The sequence below is a fragment of the Pomacea canaliculata genome, linkage group LG7 (assembly GCF_003073045.1).
Source record: "Pomacea canaliculata isolate SZHN2017 linkage group LG7, ASM307304v1, whole genome shotgun sequence".
Lineage (NCBI taxonomy): Eukaryota > Metazoa > Mollusca > Gastropoda > Architaenioglossa > Ampullariidae > Pomacea > Pomacea canaliculata.
Genome location: NC_037596.1, coordinates 19,946,730 through 19,963,900, shown reverse-complemented (window position 1 = coordinate 19,963,900; position 17,171 = coordinate 19,946,730). Strand labels below are relative to the sequence as shown.

Here is a 17,171-nt window from a genome sequence, read left to right as displayed (position 1 = left end):
TTCCCCAAGGTTCATGACACAGTCACAACAGCACAGCAAGAATATGTATCTCTCCCTTACAACTTCGTTGTCTTTCAGACTCTGATTGTCTGTCTGTAAGCTCTCTCTTCACACACCATTTTCTACACATCGTACACGCGTGTGTTCGCTTTGGTGTACACGCGTATGTATTTCCGTGCACTCACCTCGAATGTAACCACCCCATTGATGTTGTCGGTGCCGCTGACAGGCAGGGTTCCAGAAATCTGGTCATAGACGCCTCGGATGTTTCGGCCAGTGTCGTGCTGTACAGGAAGTAGCCAGTTGCTGCTTCTTAGAGCAGAGTTATAGAACCTGTGTTTCCATTCCAGACACACGTTTCTTGAGATGTCTGTTTGCCATCTGTAGTGGGACCTGAGGCGCCGTCAGTAGAGCATGTCACATGCACGTCACAAACGTTTGTTCGTGCAGTCAGCGTTTATACATATATATGTTTACGTGTAATATTCTAAAAGAAAATCGTTTGCTATTGTCTGGCTTTTATTGCTACCAGACCATAATGAAAATTATTATTTTTTAAATACGTATTTCAATAGCCAGCTGAACATTGAACATTACATCAGTGAAACGAAATGTTGCAACGCGAGTGGAAATAAAAGCGACCGTAGAGGTATGGTATAAAGTGGTACACATCTAAATAAAACTTAGGGTTACTTGACCTGGGGTCAGCGGACACGACTAGCACGGTTGCAGAATCAAGAAGCATCACAGAAGACGAGTTATCGAACATGACCAGGCGGCGCGCGTAGGCGACGTTCCCGGCGAGATCGTGGACCTCCAGGATGATGGCGTACAGCTGGGGCCTGTCTCCTGGAAGGGACAGCTCTACCTCATATGGGCCCCCTGCCGACACCAAGTCTGCCTCCCACTCCTTCGTCAAGTTAGGCGCAGCTTCATCCTTAAAGACGGAGACGATGAAACATTTGTTTGTAGCTGTCCTCTTTTTGTATTCCGCACACCATGCAGAGCATTATTTTGCAGCAAGAAATGACATGAGGGCATTCTTCGCTGATGTGCTTTACACTGGAGACTATTTCGGTAAATGGAATATTTGTGCAGCAGGTGTGTATGTACCACATTGAAATGAATCAGAAAACGAGGTAGCATCTGGCAACTGACAATACCCAAAACAAGCCAAATCAGATGCTGGTTTACACTAGAGTACAACTTCCCATGTCAAATAGCCTGATCAGTTACATTGGTTGCAGTAAGTTTGAGTTTATTGTGACAAATTAGTGTTTGCATCAGCCGTGATGTGTTGTGCAAACTGAGTACTGTGTTTACACGACAATGGTCATGCTTAATGTGCTAGGCTGTTCACACCTGTACAGTTAGAGTCGTGAGGTTTACGTTGACAGCGTGAACCTCTAACCGGTAATGATCGATGTGGGAAGCAGGCAGCTTGGCAGACCCGTCAGCTCGACCTTGAGGGGCGGGATCCAGCCACCCGTTTACAGACACCCGGATACTAGGAGTGCGGGTCAGGCGTGAGGAGAGGCTAAGTGGCTTGCTGTCGCAACTTCCGGGTAGTTCAGAGCAGTGCACCGGTCTGGTCTGATCGTACAAGAAGCAGACTTTCTTCCTCTTTGATTGTTGCTGATAGGTTACCTGGTTCCGTCTTACTCTATTGTCGTCTGCCACTGTGTAATAGCCGCCGGATAATGCCTCCACTTCAACACACAATCTGCCAACACAATCTGTGATAAATACTCCTAGAGATTGGGTATTGCCATCCTACTTAATGGACGTATTTCATGAACTAATTATTTATTTTTGATGATGTTGTGGTCTTGTTGCATGATCATTATTTTGTGATCTTATTTCGTATGTAAGCAATTCACGTAATTAGAAGGGCTAATATGGGCCCCGCGACTGAATTAATCCAAGAGCTTAGCGGTTGACATCTTCGGAGCAGAAAATAATTGGGAGGGGACAAGCGAGTTTTGTTGTTTAACATGAAAAGTAAGCTAAACTCCATTACTAATAGGTACCTTTCACCATCCAGCAAGTCAACAACAGGAATGGTAACTGTAGCTTCACAGTCCAACAGAGCGCCACCTACCACAGGTTTCCACGTGCTGACGTTGGCACGGCAGTAGGGGGTCGTGTCGAGAATGGTGGTGTTCAATGTTGTTTCCGATCCTAAAATATGTACAAATTTATAACCTTATTGAGAGAGACACATATAAATAGAAAACAAAACAAAGGAATAATGAGAGCCAAACACTAAAGCATCCACATTTATTTAAACTTTGGCCCCGAGATTAACGCCTCACTCCCAAACGATCATAGTTTCACTTCACGGCCTTAACCCCCTCATCATTGCAGGCGACCCTGACAGAGCTATCCTTAGTATACAAACATTTTAGCCTTACAGAAAAGCATTCAGCAGCATCTACCACTAGAAGCACGAAGCGCTAACACCATTTATCACAAGCAATCGCTCACCGTTGAGGAATGATTTTATCATTCTGACTCTGGCACCGACAACCCCTACTTGGAATTCTGTCACATAATGTGGCCACGGGTGACTGAGGTTGACATTGAGCATGGCAGTTATGGCAAAGTAAAGTTTATCAGGCTGTGAGTTTATCCACTCATCCCTCTGGTTGTCGCACGTCGTGATGTTGCTGGTGTAAGTAGAGTTGACGGTCACACCCTGCTTGTCCACTACCCCCATTTTGCACAATAGTAGGTCTGGTGGGGTGACCACTACATAAACACAAGCAATGTTTGTTAACAGGTAGGCACGTCAGACTGGGTGAGGTATATTGCATACGACATACGCTCCGTAGCATGCTGTATCAAATACAGTTTTAAAAAAAAAATGCTGCGGGCATGTAATCACAAACATACAAGGGCGAGCAAGCTTACACTGGCACTGCACCCCGTTGCTGATGTTAACCCTCCTAAAGCCAGGCCGGCAGGTACAGCTGGCCGCCAGGTTTCCCGGGTTACACTCTCCAGGCCAGCAGTGGTCACTGGGCCAAGAGCAGATCCCTGAAGACGGATTTGGCGAATTAACTCTCTCTCTATATATATATACACACATTTTAGGGCTAGGGTAGCAATGAGAGAAAACTGATCGCTTATAAAGGTACTCCTACCTTCCCTGCCACAGGCGAAACCATTTAAAAAAACGCCCACCAAAAGTTCCGCCTTACGGTTCAGCCTGGCAGGCAATTCCATAAACTTCAAAGGATCGCTTGCCAAGGGGAAATAGAGAATTTTGATTTTCAGCCAAAATGTCAACTCACGTGATGTAACGTAGCTCGTATCGTGAAAAACTCCGATCTCGAAACTAATTTCTTCATTTAAAACAATTGAAATCCAATTAATCCGCTCGACAAACAAACAAACACACACACATATCAATATAAAATTAATTAGCGTGTTATTTTAAGCAAAATATGTAATTTTTGTAACAGACAGTGATAAATAGTGAACTGTATCTTACTGGCCCATTCAATAAAATATTGCAGTGTGACCCAGGCTTTGTTAATGCCCTCAACATCATATTTATTTTCTTCCTCTGATCTTTACACTTCTTGAAAACTTCTGGATTCCCTGAGAGGTAGACGAGCGACAGCTTGATGTTGTAATCGCCACTTGCATTGGTGCAGAGCAAGAGGCTTAGCCTGTCCGTCATTGGCTTGTGGCAAGGCAAAGATTTCTCCTTTGCCGTGATGTAGGTCCTGTTAAACCTGTCATATCACAATTAAAAACGTGCTGGGGTATGAACCCCTCAATATCAATGGGTTCTTGGAACTCAGGCACAAATTTCTCTGCGGCAGCTGCATCAGAGCTCGTAGCCTTTCCATGTCACACTACACTCTGTATACTGGTTCTCTTTTAATTTTTCGAACCAGCCCCGGTCGTCCTGACAAGGTGGTCCACCTACAGCGCCTTGGCCTTTATGCACCTAATACCTTCAGACACAGAATCGCCTTTTAACAGCTTCTCAACGTCTTCTAGGAGTTGTGGACGTTGTTCGGTAATCATTCTAGCTCCTTAATTTCTTCCTTCTTTTTCGGGATACTGCAGATTGTTGATGGCAAACAATTGACAAACATCTCGGCGAGATAAACCATACGCAGACCACTCATATTTTCCTATGTATCCTTCTTCCTCCTAGGAGCACTGTCCTCAGTAACCATCTTCTTGGGGGACATTGTAGGTCACAAAATTTCTTCACGTAAGCCACAACAAACGTCAAAAGGCGCTGTAGCGGGAGCGCTGTTTAGGCCTAGTCCCTTCACCCCACATCCCCTTCCACCCCACAAGTGGTCGCGCGAGCGGCGCGCAGCGCGAGACAGGGCAGCATTAGCGGGTGACGTAGTACCCAAGCTGCCCTGTACAAAATGTGGGCGTAGAGCAGAGCCCGCGCCTTTTCTCTCGAGACGAGAATTGGTCCTGCCGGTATGGCAGTTAGAACGGTTGGAGACTGAGTTAGCGAGAAGCACCAAGGCGCAGCGATGCCCCTGGTCCGCTGGAAATAGCGGCTCGCGACGCTCAGTCTCTTTCCTTTTCCCTCCCTTGGGTGTTGAGCTAGGTGTTAGGTTCTCGATAGGTAGGGTTAGGGTTAAGTTTGGTAGTTGTTTTGTTGGTAGATGTATATATGCTGTAAATAAAATTATGTCTTTATCTTTTATCTTATGTCCTTTCGGTGTGTACTGTCCCTGTGTATGTAGTCGTGACACAGCAGAAGAGAACACACGAGAAGGTCCGGCGAAACTGACACACCGACTGAAAAGACACTTTACGTGTAGTCAGTAAGTAAAGCAGGGTCTTTTGTGGGCTCCTAGGTCGGCTGTAGCTCGGGTGCGTATGGAAATAGGTATAGAAGGAAAAAGAAATAGAACACAACGCGAGGCACGTAAGAACTAGGCGACGCACCCGACTAACGAGAGCCAGAATTTTTGTAGACAGGAAAATTCTCCTAGGGAACTTCCGTCCTCTTCCCTGGACCGACAAAAGAGGAACGGACTGATTTGGCGCTAGGGTGTTAGCGATAAGTGCCGGTCAGTCCGGTTACAGGAGCAAATGAAATGAAAGTTTCCGTGTTAAAAAAAAAAGTCTATAAACACTGGAAACTGAGGGAGATGAGTTTATGGTCCGTGCTTGCCCTAAATTCGTACTCGCACATTCAGCTTCCTGTGCCCAGTGTCTTATTTCTCTTATACCTGCTTATTTCCATGAACATTTTAATTAAACAAATATACGTATTCTGGGACATAAAGTAATCGGTAAGACGCTAGTCGTGATTTTCTAATTAAGTTCCATAAGTTCTACTCAAGTCAATTACATGGAGCCGGGTGTGCATAAAGGAAAGAAGATAGTATTACAAAAGTGTTACAGTCAGTGTGTTTTGTTAAGAATACTTACTCTGACAACTGGGAAAAGACGAGTTCCAAGAGGTGCCTGAACACTGTATGATGGGACTTCCGTGAATCTCGTAGCCCTCGTTACAGGTATGGGAACAAACCGACCCATCGACGTTCGGTTCTGCGCCATCACAGTCCCTTGTCCCGTCAGAAAAACTATTCAGTTGTGGACAGCGGTGAACTATGTCCAGAAACATGGCAGAGAAAATATGTCAATTTAAATATGCTTACTTTTTCATTGCACAATAGTGTAGTAATAATTTATGTAGTGTATAACCTCAGATTGTTTTCTTGAATGCGAGATCTTTGCTTCCTACAGACAAGCACTTAACCATTATTCCAAAAGCTAAATGTCTATTGATAATAATATGTTTGGTTTCAATAGCATTTGGTTATAATATTCTTACCTTCTTGCCTAATTGATTTCATACACTACCTACTCAGTTTTGGGAGGAGTCATGATGCATTTTGGGGATAGATAGCACTACTTTATTTGTGGAAGGACTAGAGTCATTGGTATCTACGTTACTCCTGTCATTTGACAGCTGACAATTTTAGCTTCATTTTAAACAAAATTGAGCGATTTGGTTGGAGATTTTACAAGTTGAAGATGTAAGAGCAGGCTGTGCTTTTCTGCCATATTTTGCTGTTTTACATCTGTAAGGAAAGAACGCTTGCCAAGCTTGTGAAAAGCTTTATGAAGTTTAGGTGCCACGCCACACACAGGGCACTTTCTTTCAACAAATTCAAACAAGAATCACTTTGCATAGGTGCTTCCTACCCAGAGTGACAATATAAATATATTTAACATCAATCAACAGATTCATTCAAATAAATGCCAAAAACAAATAAATCAGGCTATACTTTTTTATATTTGGCAATATTAAAGTCGTACCCTCCCGGCTTCTACCCCCAATAACGGAGGGAATTTCTTTCTGTTCCGACACTTTAATGAATTGTCGGAGGGAAGAGGTGTTAGTGTAACGGCCGCTAACTCGGCTGCTCCCGGGTGGTGGTCCTCTGTTCGGATGAAGGCACCCGGCTGGCGATGAGGTTCCAACGATGGCTCTGTGCACGGACCGCACGTGGTGCCCTACAAACATGTGATCCCCACGGTCTTCTTGTAAGAGAGGGGTATGAATACAGGGGCGCCACTCTCCCAATACTTCTCTATATCCTGACAGTGACATTAGGGTCACAATACAAAAAGGTCAGGGCCAAGATGGTTCACCAAGTTCCTTGCTGGTGATTTTGATTTCAAACACTTTTCAGTCATGGAGGCTCGCAGAGGCTGATGACATCATAGTGAAGGCATAGATGGAATCAGATACACGTGACACGACACGAGAGATTGCAGACACACTGAATATTCATCATTGAAATGTTTACGACCACGTGGATAGGCAGGCTTATATTAGGGTTACCTCATGAACTGAAAGACGTTCAGCTGACGGCGCGTATAAACATCTGTAATATGCTCATGACACGTGAAGAAAGTGATCTTTTATCTGGTCACTGATAACTGGCGATGAGCAGTGGATTTTTACAACAACATGGTGCGCAGATGGCTTTTGTCCCAACCTGATGATTCGCTTCAAACGATATCGAAAGCAGACATTCCTCAAAGGAAAGTTATGCTCTCAGTGCGATGGAGTTTTAAAGGTGCCATGTTTTCTCGAGCTCCTACCAGGGAACCGAACAATCAATTGAACTGTGTACTGTCCACATTTGGACAGTTTGAACGAATCCGTCATATAGAAACTCCAGTGATCTCAAAGTAGTCGTGTTCCATCACGACAGTGTGAGGCCACACAAGTTTGATCTCCCATCAAACAGTTTTGGAACTTGGATAAGATGTGTTGCCACACCCTCCATATTCGCATAGCCTTGCGGTTTCGGACTTCAGTTTGTGTCGCTCTCTTCCAAGCTCCCTTTGTGGTATAAACTTCAGTTCAGATGAGGCTGTAAATCAGCGGCTTGATAAGTTTTTCGCCGATAAAGACACGTCCTTCTATGAACGTGGAATTATGAAGATTGTCGAACAAAAGGACAATATATCATTAATATTGATCTTTGTTCTTTATATAAATAAACGCCCTTAGAAAAACAGAGAAAAGAAGAGTTTGAATAGAAATGTTTCAGCGCTGTATCCGCTGAAGAGTACAATGCTTAAATCAACATTTGTAGTCCAGATATAACTATGTTCCCTAGCATCACTTTGCTTTTCTTTTCGCAGGTTTAAATGAGATTACACGCTTTATTATAATCATTATAACTTTTGTATATCATGCTTATGACTTCTGTGATGTATTGTTTTAAGACACTGTAAGCGAAGTCATATCTGCAGACTTCTGTGAGGGAGAAAGGTTGAGCTCTTTCTGTGCATGGTTTTGACATGTATCTCGAGGCTACCAGTGGGCTTTTCATTAGGAGAACTAGCATCTTGCATTGAGCCCAGTCAGCGGGAAAAAACTAAAGTTTGTAGATTTTAAACACTGATGGACACTATGATAAGTTTTACCTTGTACGTGTATTGTGAAAGAACAGGTGTAGCGGTCGGTTGAGCTGAAGATCCACCAGCCGCTCTCTTCATAAGTCTCGTAGCTAATAGTCCTGCTTCCTTCCGGAAAGCACTCGCCGCTATTTCCGCCATAAGGACCGCCTCTGTACAAAGTCGGGCTGTGAGCTTCACATTTATTTCATTAAAAAGTCCTCTGAAAATGTATCAAAAAAACTGACTTTCATCTTTTAAATTTTAAATGGCTATCCGGATTCGCTTGGGTTGTCTTGGCCGCTAACTCTTTAAGCTGTGGTTGCATCGTTAGATTGTTGATTCATTTGTCAAACTTATTCAGGCGCGGGGTCAGGGAAGCCAACACAAACACGTGTGTCCAACACGTGAAACGCGTGTAGTCGTGATACCCAGTCCCTAACTTATTGGCAGTTTGAGTGCACGACCTTTGGAGTAAAGCCGCCACGTGATTTTGCTCTCGCTCCCTGTTCTATCATTTTATTTGGTATAAATAAAGTAATGCATGGTTTCCTTGTACTCCCTAGAGAAATTTCGTGTCTTACAGATGTCACAGTAGCAAATACTTCATGTATGAAAGCTACGCAACATTTGACATTTCTAGTAATATTATATTATACTTAGGGGGCGTTGATTTGCCGGGACCTACAGAAAGATCGCGAAAAGTGTGCTCTGCAGTGACTGGTTATAGGGCCCTCAGTGCTAATCGGTTTGGACATACAGAAGTATCAAAGAGGCTTCTTCCCTGCGAATGGTATATATAATATATAAGGACCAAGCTGAGACAGAACGAGAGATATGGGGAGCTAGGTAATGTAGTTTGTCTCTACTGCAGTGAATGACCCTGGGTTTACAACTCATCTGTGACACCTGTTTGTAAATTCAGTCGTTGTAGGTTTTCACCTGGTACTCTGATTTCCTCCCCAAACCTACCTTACCCTTCCGAGTGCATTTTAAAAAAATCTTAGTCTGGTGATTGGGGTTACTTGAGGGTTGACATCCTAGAAATGCGATCTTGGATTTGGTCAGGGGTACGATTTGTGTTCTGTCTTGTGCCTATGTTCTTGGATTTGTGTTTTATCTCGACTAGCGGTTTACTAAGCCTCACCATAGTGAAAGGGACCCACACAAGCGTGAAGAGGTATGAAACCATCATAAATCCTTGCTATTCCACAAAACTATTTTTCTTCTCGCCGATTCTCCATTTAAAACGGAATTTCGCATTTAATAAGTATAGTTAGGTTTTACTTTGCATATATTTAAATTATATTTTGCATCATTTAAATACCAAATACTACTGTTGTTTTGATAGAACTGTAGAAGTACGCAAGCAATTTGTTATGAACAGAACAGATTTAGTGGAAAGGAAATGGTAAGTTTAGCAGGAGGAATTTGATCTCCTCTTTGGGCACATCGTCTACTACCGGCGCTCCCATAAAGGAAAAAAAAGACACGTGCCCATTTTCCTTTGGCCAATGTTTTATATATATATAAGAAATTTTGGACCACGTCAAAAGACTTACCAATCAGATCTTCTGTGCTAATTTGTTATTAGTATCCTGTACCAACACTCATCTTGAGACATTTTACAACTAAGGGTTGCTAAAAAAAAACTTTTTACATATTGTGTTTGCTAAAGAAACAAAAATATCAGGGAAAAATCATTCAGCGCGAAGAAGGTAAAAGAGTAGAACACGGGAAGATTGTGGATTTAACCCTACTTACGTGCTTCCCCCAGGAGTCCACCACGTGGCCACGGCACACCGTGCTTTTGGTGATGCCGTCAAGTACAGGTCGCTTGGGCAGGTGATGCCTCTCTTCACTCTCCTAGTGACACCTGTTACATACCATATGAGGAATTTTAACATTTTTCAGTCTAAATCTTATGTTTGTTAGCGATCCACACAGCAGTTCCTCCAGAAATATTTTCAATATGCAAAAATACTAAATATAAAAATAAAAAGTACATCATTTATATAGCTAGATCACAACACCAGATAACCACTAGGTTTATCCTTGCGCTTCTTGTAGTAAGCTGAAGTGTTCATTACGAAAAGACTTTTGCTTTACTTTACATTAGGGTTTATGTTGCCTAGAAAGAAATGCAGTACAGGTTCCATCCTGTTATGGGACTGTTCCCTGTTCTTTCTCTTTACGCAGTCAAACCTGAGGTTCGGCTCCATACACATTTGATAGAGTCGCCAGTCCTGTTTCATCGTCGCCGTCAGTCCCTTTACCAGTTGATGAAGGCTATGATGGTTATTCAGTACTGGCATTGGTGAAAAGATGAACATGCGCAGTGGCTTTCGTGGTTTGTGAGTTGGGTTTTGTGCGTTGTCAGGTTGTCAGGTCCTGCATGAGGACCAGTCCACTCCTCTAAGTTTGCTCCTACCTAACCTCTTTCCACCTCGGCGTCGATCTCTGTCTTCAAAGTACCCCAAAAGATAGTAGACAGGCTGTCATGTCGGGTCACATGGCCAAACCTCTTAGAGGGGTTCCTGGTGTTTTATGAGAGTGGCGACCACTATCCTCACAAACGTTCTATGTAGCTCTCAAATGCCTGGCTTCTCTCTGTATCGGTAAGCAAAGTCCACAGCCCAAACAAAAGTTGATTTCATTGCACATGAGCATATGACAACTCCTCAGAGGACAAATGTTAGCGATTATCTTGATGCTTCTTGTAGTAATCTAGAAGGACTTACAAATAGAGTAGATGAACGGATGACTCCGACGGCAAGAATTGTCTCTTCGTTTGCTGTTTTAAGACATGGACGTTGTTTCCCCCAGAAGCCTTCTGCCACACATTGTTCTAGTTTGTCTATTCTGGAAAGACGATGCTTTAAATTTTCTATACTGCAAACACAATGATGTTTTAGCTTCTGTACAGGCTGTCTGATATTCTCATTTGTCTTTGATTGTCACATGGTGTACTCACTGTCCCGGCAACATCCTTTCTGTCTATCCTGATAAACATTACTACTGTCTTACTTGTCTTCTCTGGCCACCTGTGTTACCGTTGGCTACCTAACTCACAATGATCGTAAAGAACTGAATTTCTTGTAACCTTGTCATATTCTGTCATATTAGATTATTAATCCAATTTTCAAAAATGAAACCAGTATATTCACAAGCAATGAACGTTAACTTAGCATTTCGGAATATTTTACAAACAATTAACATTAATTTCAGTAGTACAGAATGTTCACAAAAGTGAAGACAGGACTATACCTCTGCATAAAAGACGGTGAAGTTTTGTCCACAGACTAGCCAACAGGTTGGTCTCATTCGACCGGACAATGTAATAGGAATCGTCAGTAAAGGCCTGCAGTATGGCATCATCGGTCTCCTGGCCTATGCCGACCGCTATGAACCGGACACCTTGTGACTTGAGAAGTCTGGTCTGATGAAGATGACAACATTATGTTCTGAGTAGCAGTCTTGTCAACTCACTTTTCTTAAAAAGCAAAGCTGCTTTTAAACGCTTTCTGCTGTAAGAGATCCTAGTCTACCAGCAAACGATACTGATTATTTCCACCAAATAAAATGACTAATCAGCACATAACACAAACATTTAGCATTAACACGGATCTACAGACACATACTTCCCGATACTCAAAAGACTAAATACAAAAAGTCATTCGTTCACTGACCAGTTCGAGATGACAGCTATGCTAGCCCGCCTGCTGCTACCACCATGGTGCTTAATGGTTTATATGCGCTGGTTGTTATTCCGGCCTCGTCGAAACAGTTTTATATTGCATTTGCCTTTTTAATCCTATTTACACACCCACACACACACACACGAACATACGTGCACCAAACAATAAACTTCTCCAGAGGTGTTGGTGTACCTCGGTGATGGTCAAAGAAAAGGGAAAGTTTGTGTGCGTAAACAGGACAATGACTTTTGATGCCCCGGGTCTGTGGTTCGCAAAGAGCTGGGTCCTTGTCATATTCAGGGCGGCCGCCAGGTGTACGTCGGTGGTGGGACGTCTGTAAAATAGGGATGCGCATGAGTGTGCTTACATATATATCTTCTACACATTGTAAAATAGAGATGACACCAAAAGGTACTGATCACAAACAAGTCTGTTGCATCCCCCAGTATTAGTAAAGGTCTGTTAGGGATACAGTTGTTTATGTTAACTTGGTAAAGCTCGCCAAAATACTAATTTCCCTAAACTTGAAGGAGTTTTGAAGACACGTGCCTAAACAAACTTGTGAATGTACAGAAGAAAGATCAACAGAAGTCAGGATTGTACATAGATACGTTTATGTTAGCTAGGCCTAAAAACAACTGGAGAAAATATACTGCTTAAAACATTGTACATGCCCTCTTTATATTTTCGTACATTTTTACTAACAATTTTTGTACCAACAGTGAAGAAATCCTTCAAAATCTTTTATTAGTGACTTTGTTGTGTAGGAGAGCATTCTCCCAATCCCCCTGTGTGTGGAGTGTGATCGCTGTGGTGATGGGACCAGGCACCGTTCTTAGGGACGACCCTTGACCGCACAGCGCCAGTGTCACCATGACTTCCTGCAGCAGCACCGTCAGCTGCATGCACTAGCCAGCCTGTCCTTCAGGTCTGAATCCCAGTGAACAGATGTAGTGAGCCAGCGACAGAGCCAACTACCCCTAACAGTTGACCTCAATCAGCTGTAGCAGTTTCTTGAGAAGAGTAGCAGACAATTCCTATAAGGACTCTGACAACATTGGTTCACAGCGGTGCCTTGCCTGCATTCAGGCCAATGGTGGACACACAAACATCTCTGATATCACGTTTGGAATTTTGAAGACAAGGACCATATGAGTCCAAGCTCAAGTGTTTGTTGTTAAAAATGATTTGATTCAACGAAATTGGATGTTAAAAATAAAGAGATGCTTTGATTCAGTGGTATTGTCTGCGTGTTTATTGGCATAAAACGGTATTTGCCTTACATTGTTTTGATCAGTATGTGTTAATTAAACGTATCTCTATACAAACGTGACGTCATAACACCTCTTTCTGTGCATCTTGGTGCACTGACCTTTACTCAGTCACAAGAAAACAAATTTGCAACTGCTAGACCTTTGATTTTCTCGGTAATTATCTAAATTATAACTTTAGGCTGTAGTCAAGGTGAGAGCTTTTAGCATATCTAATGAAGCTTTGTCTAATCAGCGAGTCAAGATATATGACATCACGGAAAGTGAGGCCTTCACCTCTTTACCAGCCCCACGAGAGAACTGTTATGTTGTGAGAGTTGTATCTCGAGGTAGGTAGGAACAGAACAGTTTGTGAGATTAGTATTTTGTTCATGAACTAAACCCTCTCGTTAAAAATAATTTTGCCTTTAATGCTAATTCATTGTTTTAAAAAGTTAGTTTTAGAGCCATTGACAGGATTAAGAAAATTATTCCTTGTTGCTCCCTTGAGGAGCAGAGGGCCTATTTTTTTTTAATATGGTTAGAATACATGACAAGAACATCAATTATGATAACAGTCGGGGAAAATGAATGCAAATCTGCACAGCAACATTATTTCTCTTATGACAAAAATGTATAAACAAATGAAAGAGGTAGACTTGAAGGAAACACCTACGGCATTTCGCTCCTACATGAGGGACAGCAGGTGGCTGTTTCTTTTTCTATCCCCTCTACATCTCGTGACTGGAAGCTGTCCCAGTCAAAGCAAACGAGAGGCCTCCTGCAGTAACATAGGCCAGAGAACCGCATTTTGCTTTGGTTCAGTTCCTTTTTCTGCAAAAGAAATCATATTGATTAATACGTGGCTACCAATTAATAATTTGGTCACTGAGATAACGTCTGTAAATGATAGTGTGTATTTTTAGAAAAGTCGGACAGTATCACGAACCAAAATGCCTGTTTTGAGGACACCTTTTCACTATCACGTCTGCTGTATCTGTCTACTTTGGATATAGTGCTTGACAGATAAACCCATTTAGTTGTTTGACTAAGCTGTCTTTAACTACCACCCTCAACATAACGCCTCGCCAGGTGGCGGGTAGGAGAAACCATTCCTGTGATCCCTGACACCAGCCGCATGATAAGCCTCGGCTCACAGATTACACACCATGAGCTCATGGCACTAAGAAAATGATGTTGAATCTGTAAATCAGAAGAGAATAGGAGAGAAAAGCAAATACAGACGCACACGATTTCATGACAAAAGACATCACTCTTTAGGACGTGAAGAATACAAACAACTGAGGAAGTAGAAATCCATAGCTAGGAGATCACATAGAGATTATACAATACCTGGGGATGGAGCTCTCAACAACTGATAGAAATCTTAATATAAGCTGGAAAGTAATCCAGGTAATCAAGTGTTGGAAGAAGGTCAGACTGTGTATGCAAGACTAAAGAGAACATTATCAACCAATCAGCCAGCGCTTGAAGTCGCATCTGGATGCAGAGACCATAGTCGTTCCAGAACAAACAGGCTTCCTGAAGTTCAAAAGCACAGAAGAGAAAACCAAACACGCTACACAGGAAATGTTATAGCAAAAGGAAATGAGCAGATATCTGCGACTGATGATAGACTACTAGAGATAGATAGAGAGCATTTTCATGACATGCTACAGATTACTTGAAAAATATCGTCCATAAAGGTAGAGCCACCCGGGGTTTGGCGAACACTGTTTTCTTGAAACACTTTCTGAAACAGCCTCGTTTTCCCCTGTTTCCTTTACAGGAAACGTTATTATATTGACACAGATCAGCACTTATTTACCTTGTTGATCATATAAGGTTCGTGTTAGAGCTCCTGAACCCATTTTCCTTGCGTTCGGAAAACTAATGGGTTGAAGTGTTTCAAGAAAACAGAGTTTGCCAAACCCCATGTGGCTCCATCTTAACGAAGTGCAAATTCGAAAGACAACAAAATACTTTTCGTGTTGTACTTTTGCTGATAATTTTTTCTGTTTTTATTTTTATTTTTTAATTGGTAGATTTTGTCTGCACGCTTTTCATGGTTCAAACATCAATTCTTTTGAATACGCCTCCTGTTTCCTGTTGTAGTTTCTGATATGCGTGCCCTATTCACAATCAACCATTTATATACACAGTGGTGCCCAACCTTAAATTGCCTGAGGGCCTTCCTGGACATGACATAAAATCTCGCGTGCCACAACATGGCGGTTTTGCCGGAATCGTGACATTAAAAATGAAATTATGTTGTGTCTGGTTAAAATAAGTGGGCCGGATGTGGCCCACGGGCCGTAGGTTAGACAGAGAGCGAAGATATAGTGAGGAAGCATTGGTAGCATCACGTTTCGAAGGGACGTAACTTTTCTTAACAAGTACGGACAAAAAAGGAGTGCAGCCCCTCTATATCTACCCTCTCTGGGTTGAACAACTGTGATTTACAGCTCATTACCCACACAACCGCTTGCCTCTAAAACTCTTCACCGAATTTCGAATTTCAATCCTTGGAATACTTTAGTTATATGTTTCCATATGCTAACCGACTACATGACTGAGGAGAGCAGGAACTTCAAGACTAAGAGAATGATGAGAGCTCACCTTGGTGTTTGTTACGAGGTCATTCACGATGCTTCTCATTAAATCCTCTTCTCCTGCACCGTCGACAAGGAAGACGATGTCGGCAACAGGGCTTCCATAGCTGCACTTTGTGGGTCTGAAGATTAAGGACGTTTAACCTTTCAATCATTTCTTAACTTTCGACATTAATTCTTCCTAATTTTTTTTATGCGTTTTATGCCTAACGGTGTCTGATCTGGGAACGGCTAAGTTGCTGACGGAAAAGTGAGTTAATGTGTTATTATGAATGTTACTGTATAAGTAAGTGAGTGGTGAGTTCTACCTCTGAGGGGACATGATAAGTGGGACCTGAAACTTCGTTCTGCGAAATCTCAATGATAGAATTAAGAATGCCATAAGTGTTAATAGTAAGTGTTGGCATTACAACGTTTACGACAGAAGGTGGATAATAACCATCAGAACTACTCGGCGACAATACTGTGATTACCAGAACCAGCTGTGTCAGCTCGGTGATTCGATGGATTACCCGTGCTAGGTGATGAGTACAATGCAGAGGAGGGATTGAGTATAATTACAGATGACACCATATTACAGTGTAACAAAATCAAGGTTGTCGCATGACATTTTCAGGTCTTTGTGGAGGGAGGTGTTTCGCTGCCTCACCTTCCCAAACCCTCTATGAAGTCAGTTCAGATGCCAATCCTTTAAGCCATCCGCTTACATCAGTATTGTAATATCGAATTAGGGATAAAAGTGTACCAGGGAGTATAGATAGGGAAATCATGGCGAACAAAACATGACACAAGCGAGCACAAATGGTTGTATGAGACATCATGGACAATTTATTTCTGCAATAAACTGTCAGAATGCAAGACTTAAATTTAGCGAATGAAAGATTTTCCACATCTTCCTGAAGGACGAGAAGAAGTAAGCTATATACTGTAGAGGGAACATATACCGCTGACAGTGCTTGTTCTCTCCACCCCACATCCCCTTCCACCCCATCACTTGGTCCTGCGAGCGGCAGCGCGAGACGGACGGCAACAGCAAGTGACGTAGCACTGAACTGTCCAGTATAGATGGCACGCAAAAGTCAGTGCTTGCACCTGTTTACCGAAAGGCGACTGGTCCTGCTTGGAGAAGCAGGGAAACTTTGGTCCTGAGCAAGCGAGAAGTACCATTCTGCCTTGAGGTGTCTTGGTCCGCTGGAAAGCGGCTCGCGTCTATCAACCCCTCTCTTTCCACACCCCAGGGAGTTAGTAAACGTGAGTTCTGAATTACCATTGAGAGAATTACCATTGGCAGCCACAGGTAATGTTTGGTATGCCTGGTTAATGATGATGATGATGATGATGATGATGATGATGATGATGATGATGATGAGGAGGAGGAGGAGGAGGAGGATAATCCGAAGTTATAACGCGCATTTTCTTCTAATCAAAATAGCTAAAATATCTACACCTAGAATGAATAAATAAGGCGAAATTGTGTCCCCCTGCCTTGGATCTGGAACTGCACTGTGTCTGGCATCAGTATCAGAGCCACCAACATTGGATGTCGACTCTGGGCATTGTCTAGGAACGTTGAGATGAACCGATGCCCCCTGGCCAGACTCGTATACTGGATCATTGAGACTTGCATCAACCTGTGGTTCACTTGTCACTGGCACTTGAGAAGTGGTAAAGAAAAAGTCAGAACAGGACTCGGTTTG

At 42.7% G+C, this 17,171-nt stretch overlaps 1 protein-coding gene across 1 annotated transcript in view; it reads right to left on the bottom strand.

Annotated features, from left to right (window-relative positions):
- The window catches only part of LOC112567512, a 44,754-nt gene extending 29,137 nt beyond the window's left edge, over positions 1–15,617 (bottom strand). Inside the window, 13 exon segments of the mRNA XM_025244206.1 lie at positions 186–393; positions 699–937; positions 1,363–1,723; positions 2,031–2,181; positions 2,488–2,751; positions 2,914–3,039; positions 5,425–5,604; positions 7,945–8,087; positions 9,679–9,790; positions 11,182–11,353; positions 11,805–11,946; positions 13,539–13,696; positions 15,482–15,617. Coding sequence (XP_025099991.1) covers positions 186–393; positions 699–937; positions 1,363–1,723; positions 2,031–2,181; positions 2,488–2,751; positions 2,914–3,039; positions 5,425–5,604; positions 7,945–8,087; positions 9,679–9,790; positions 11,182–11,353; positions 11,805–11,946; positions 13,539–13,696; positions 15,482–15,520 — 2,295 coding nt within the window. The 5' untranslated portion in view covers positions 15,521–15,617.
- Between the last annotated feature and the right edge of the window lie 1,554 nt (positions 15,618–17,171).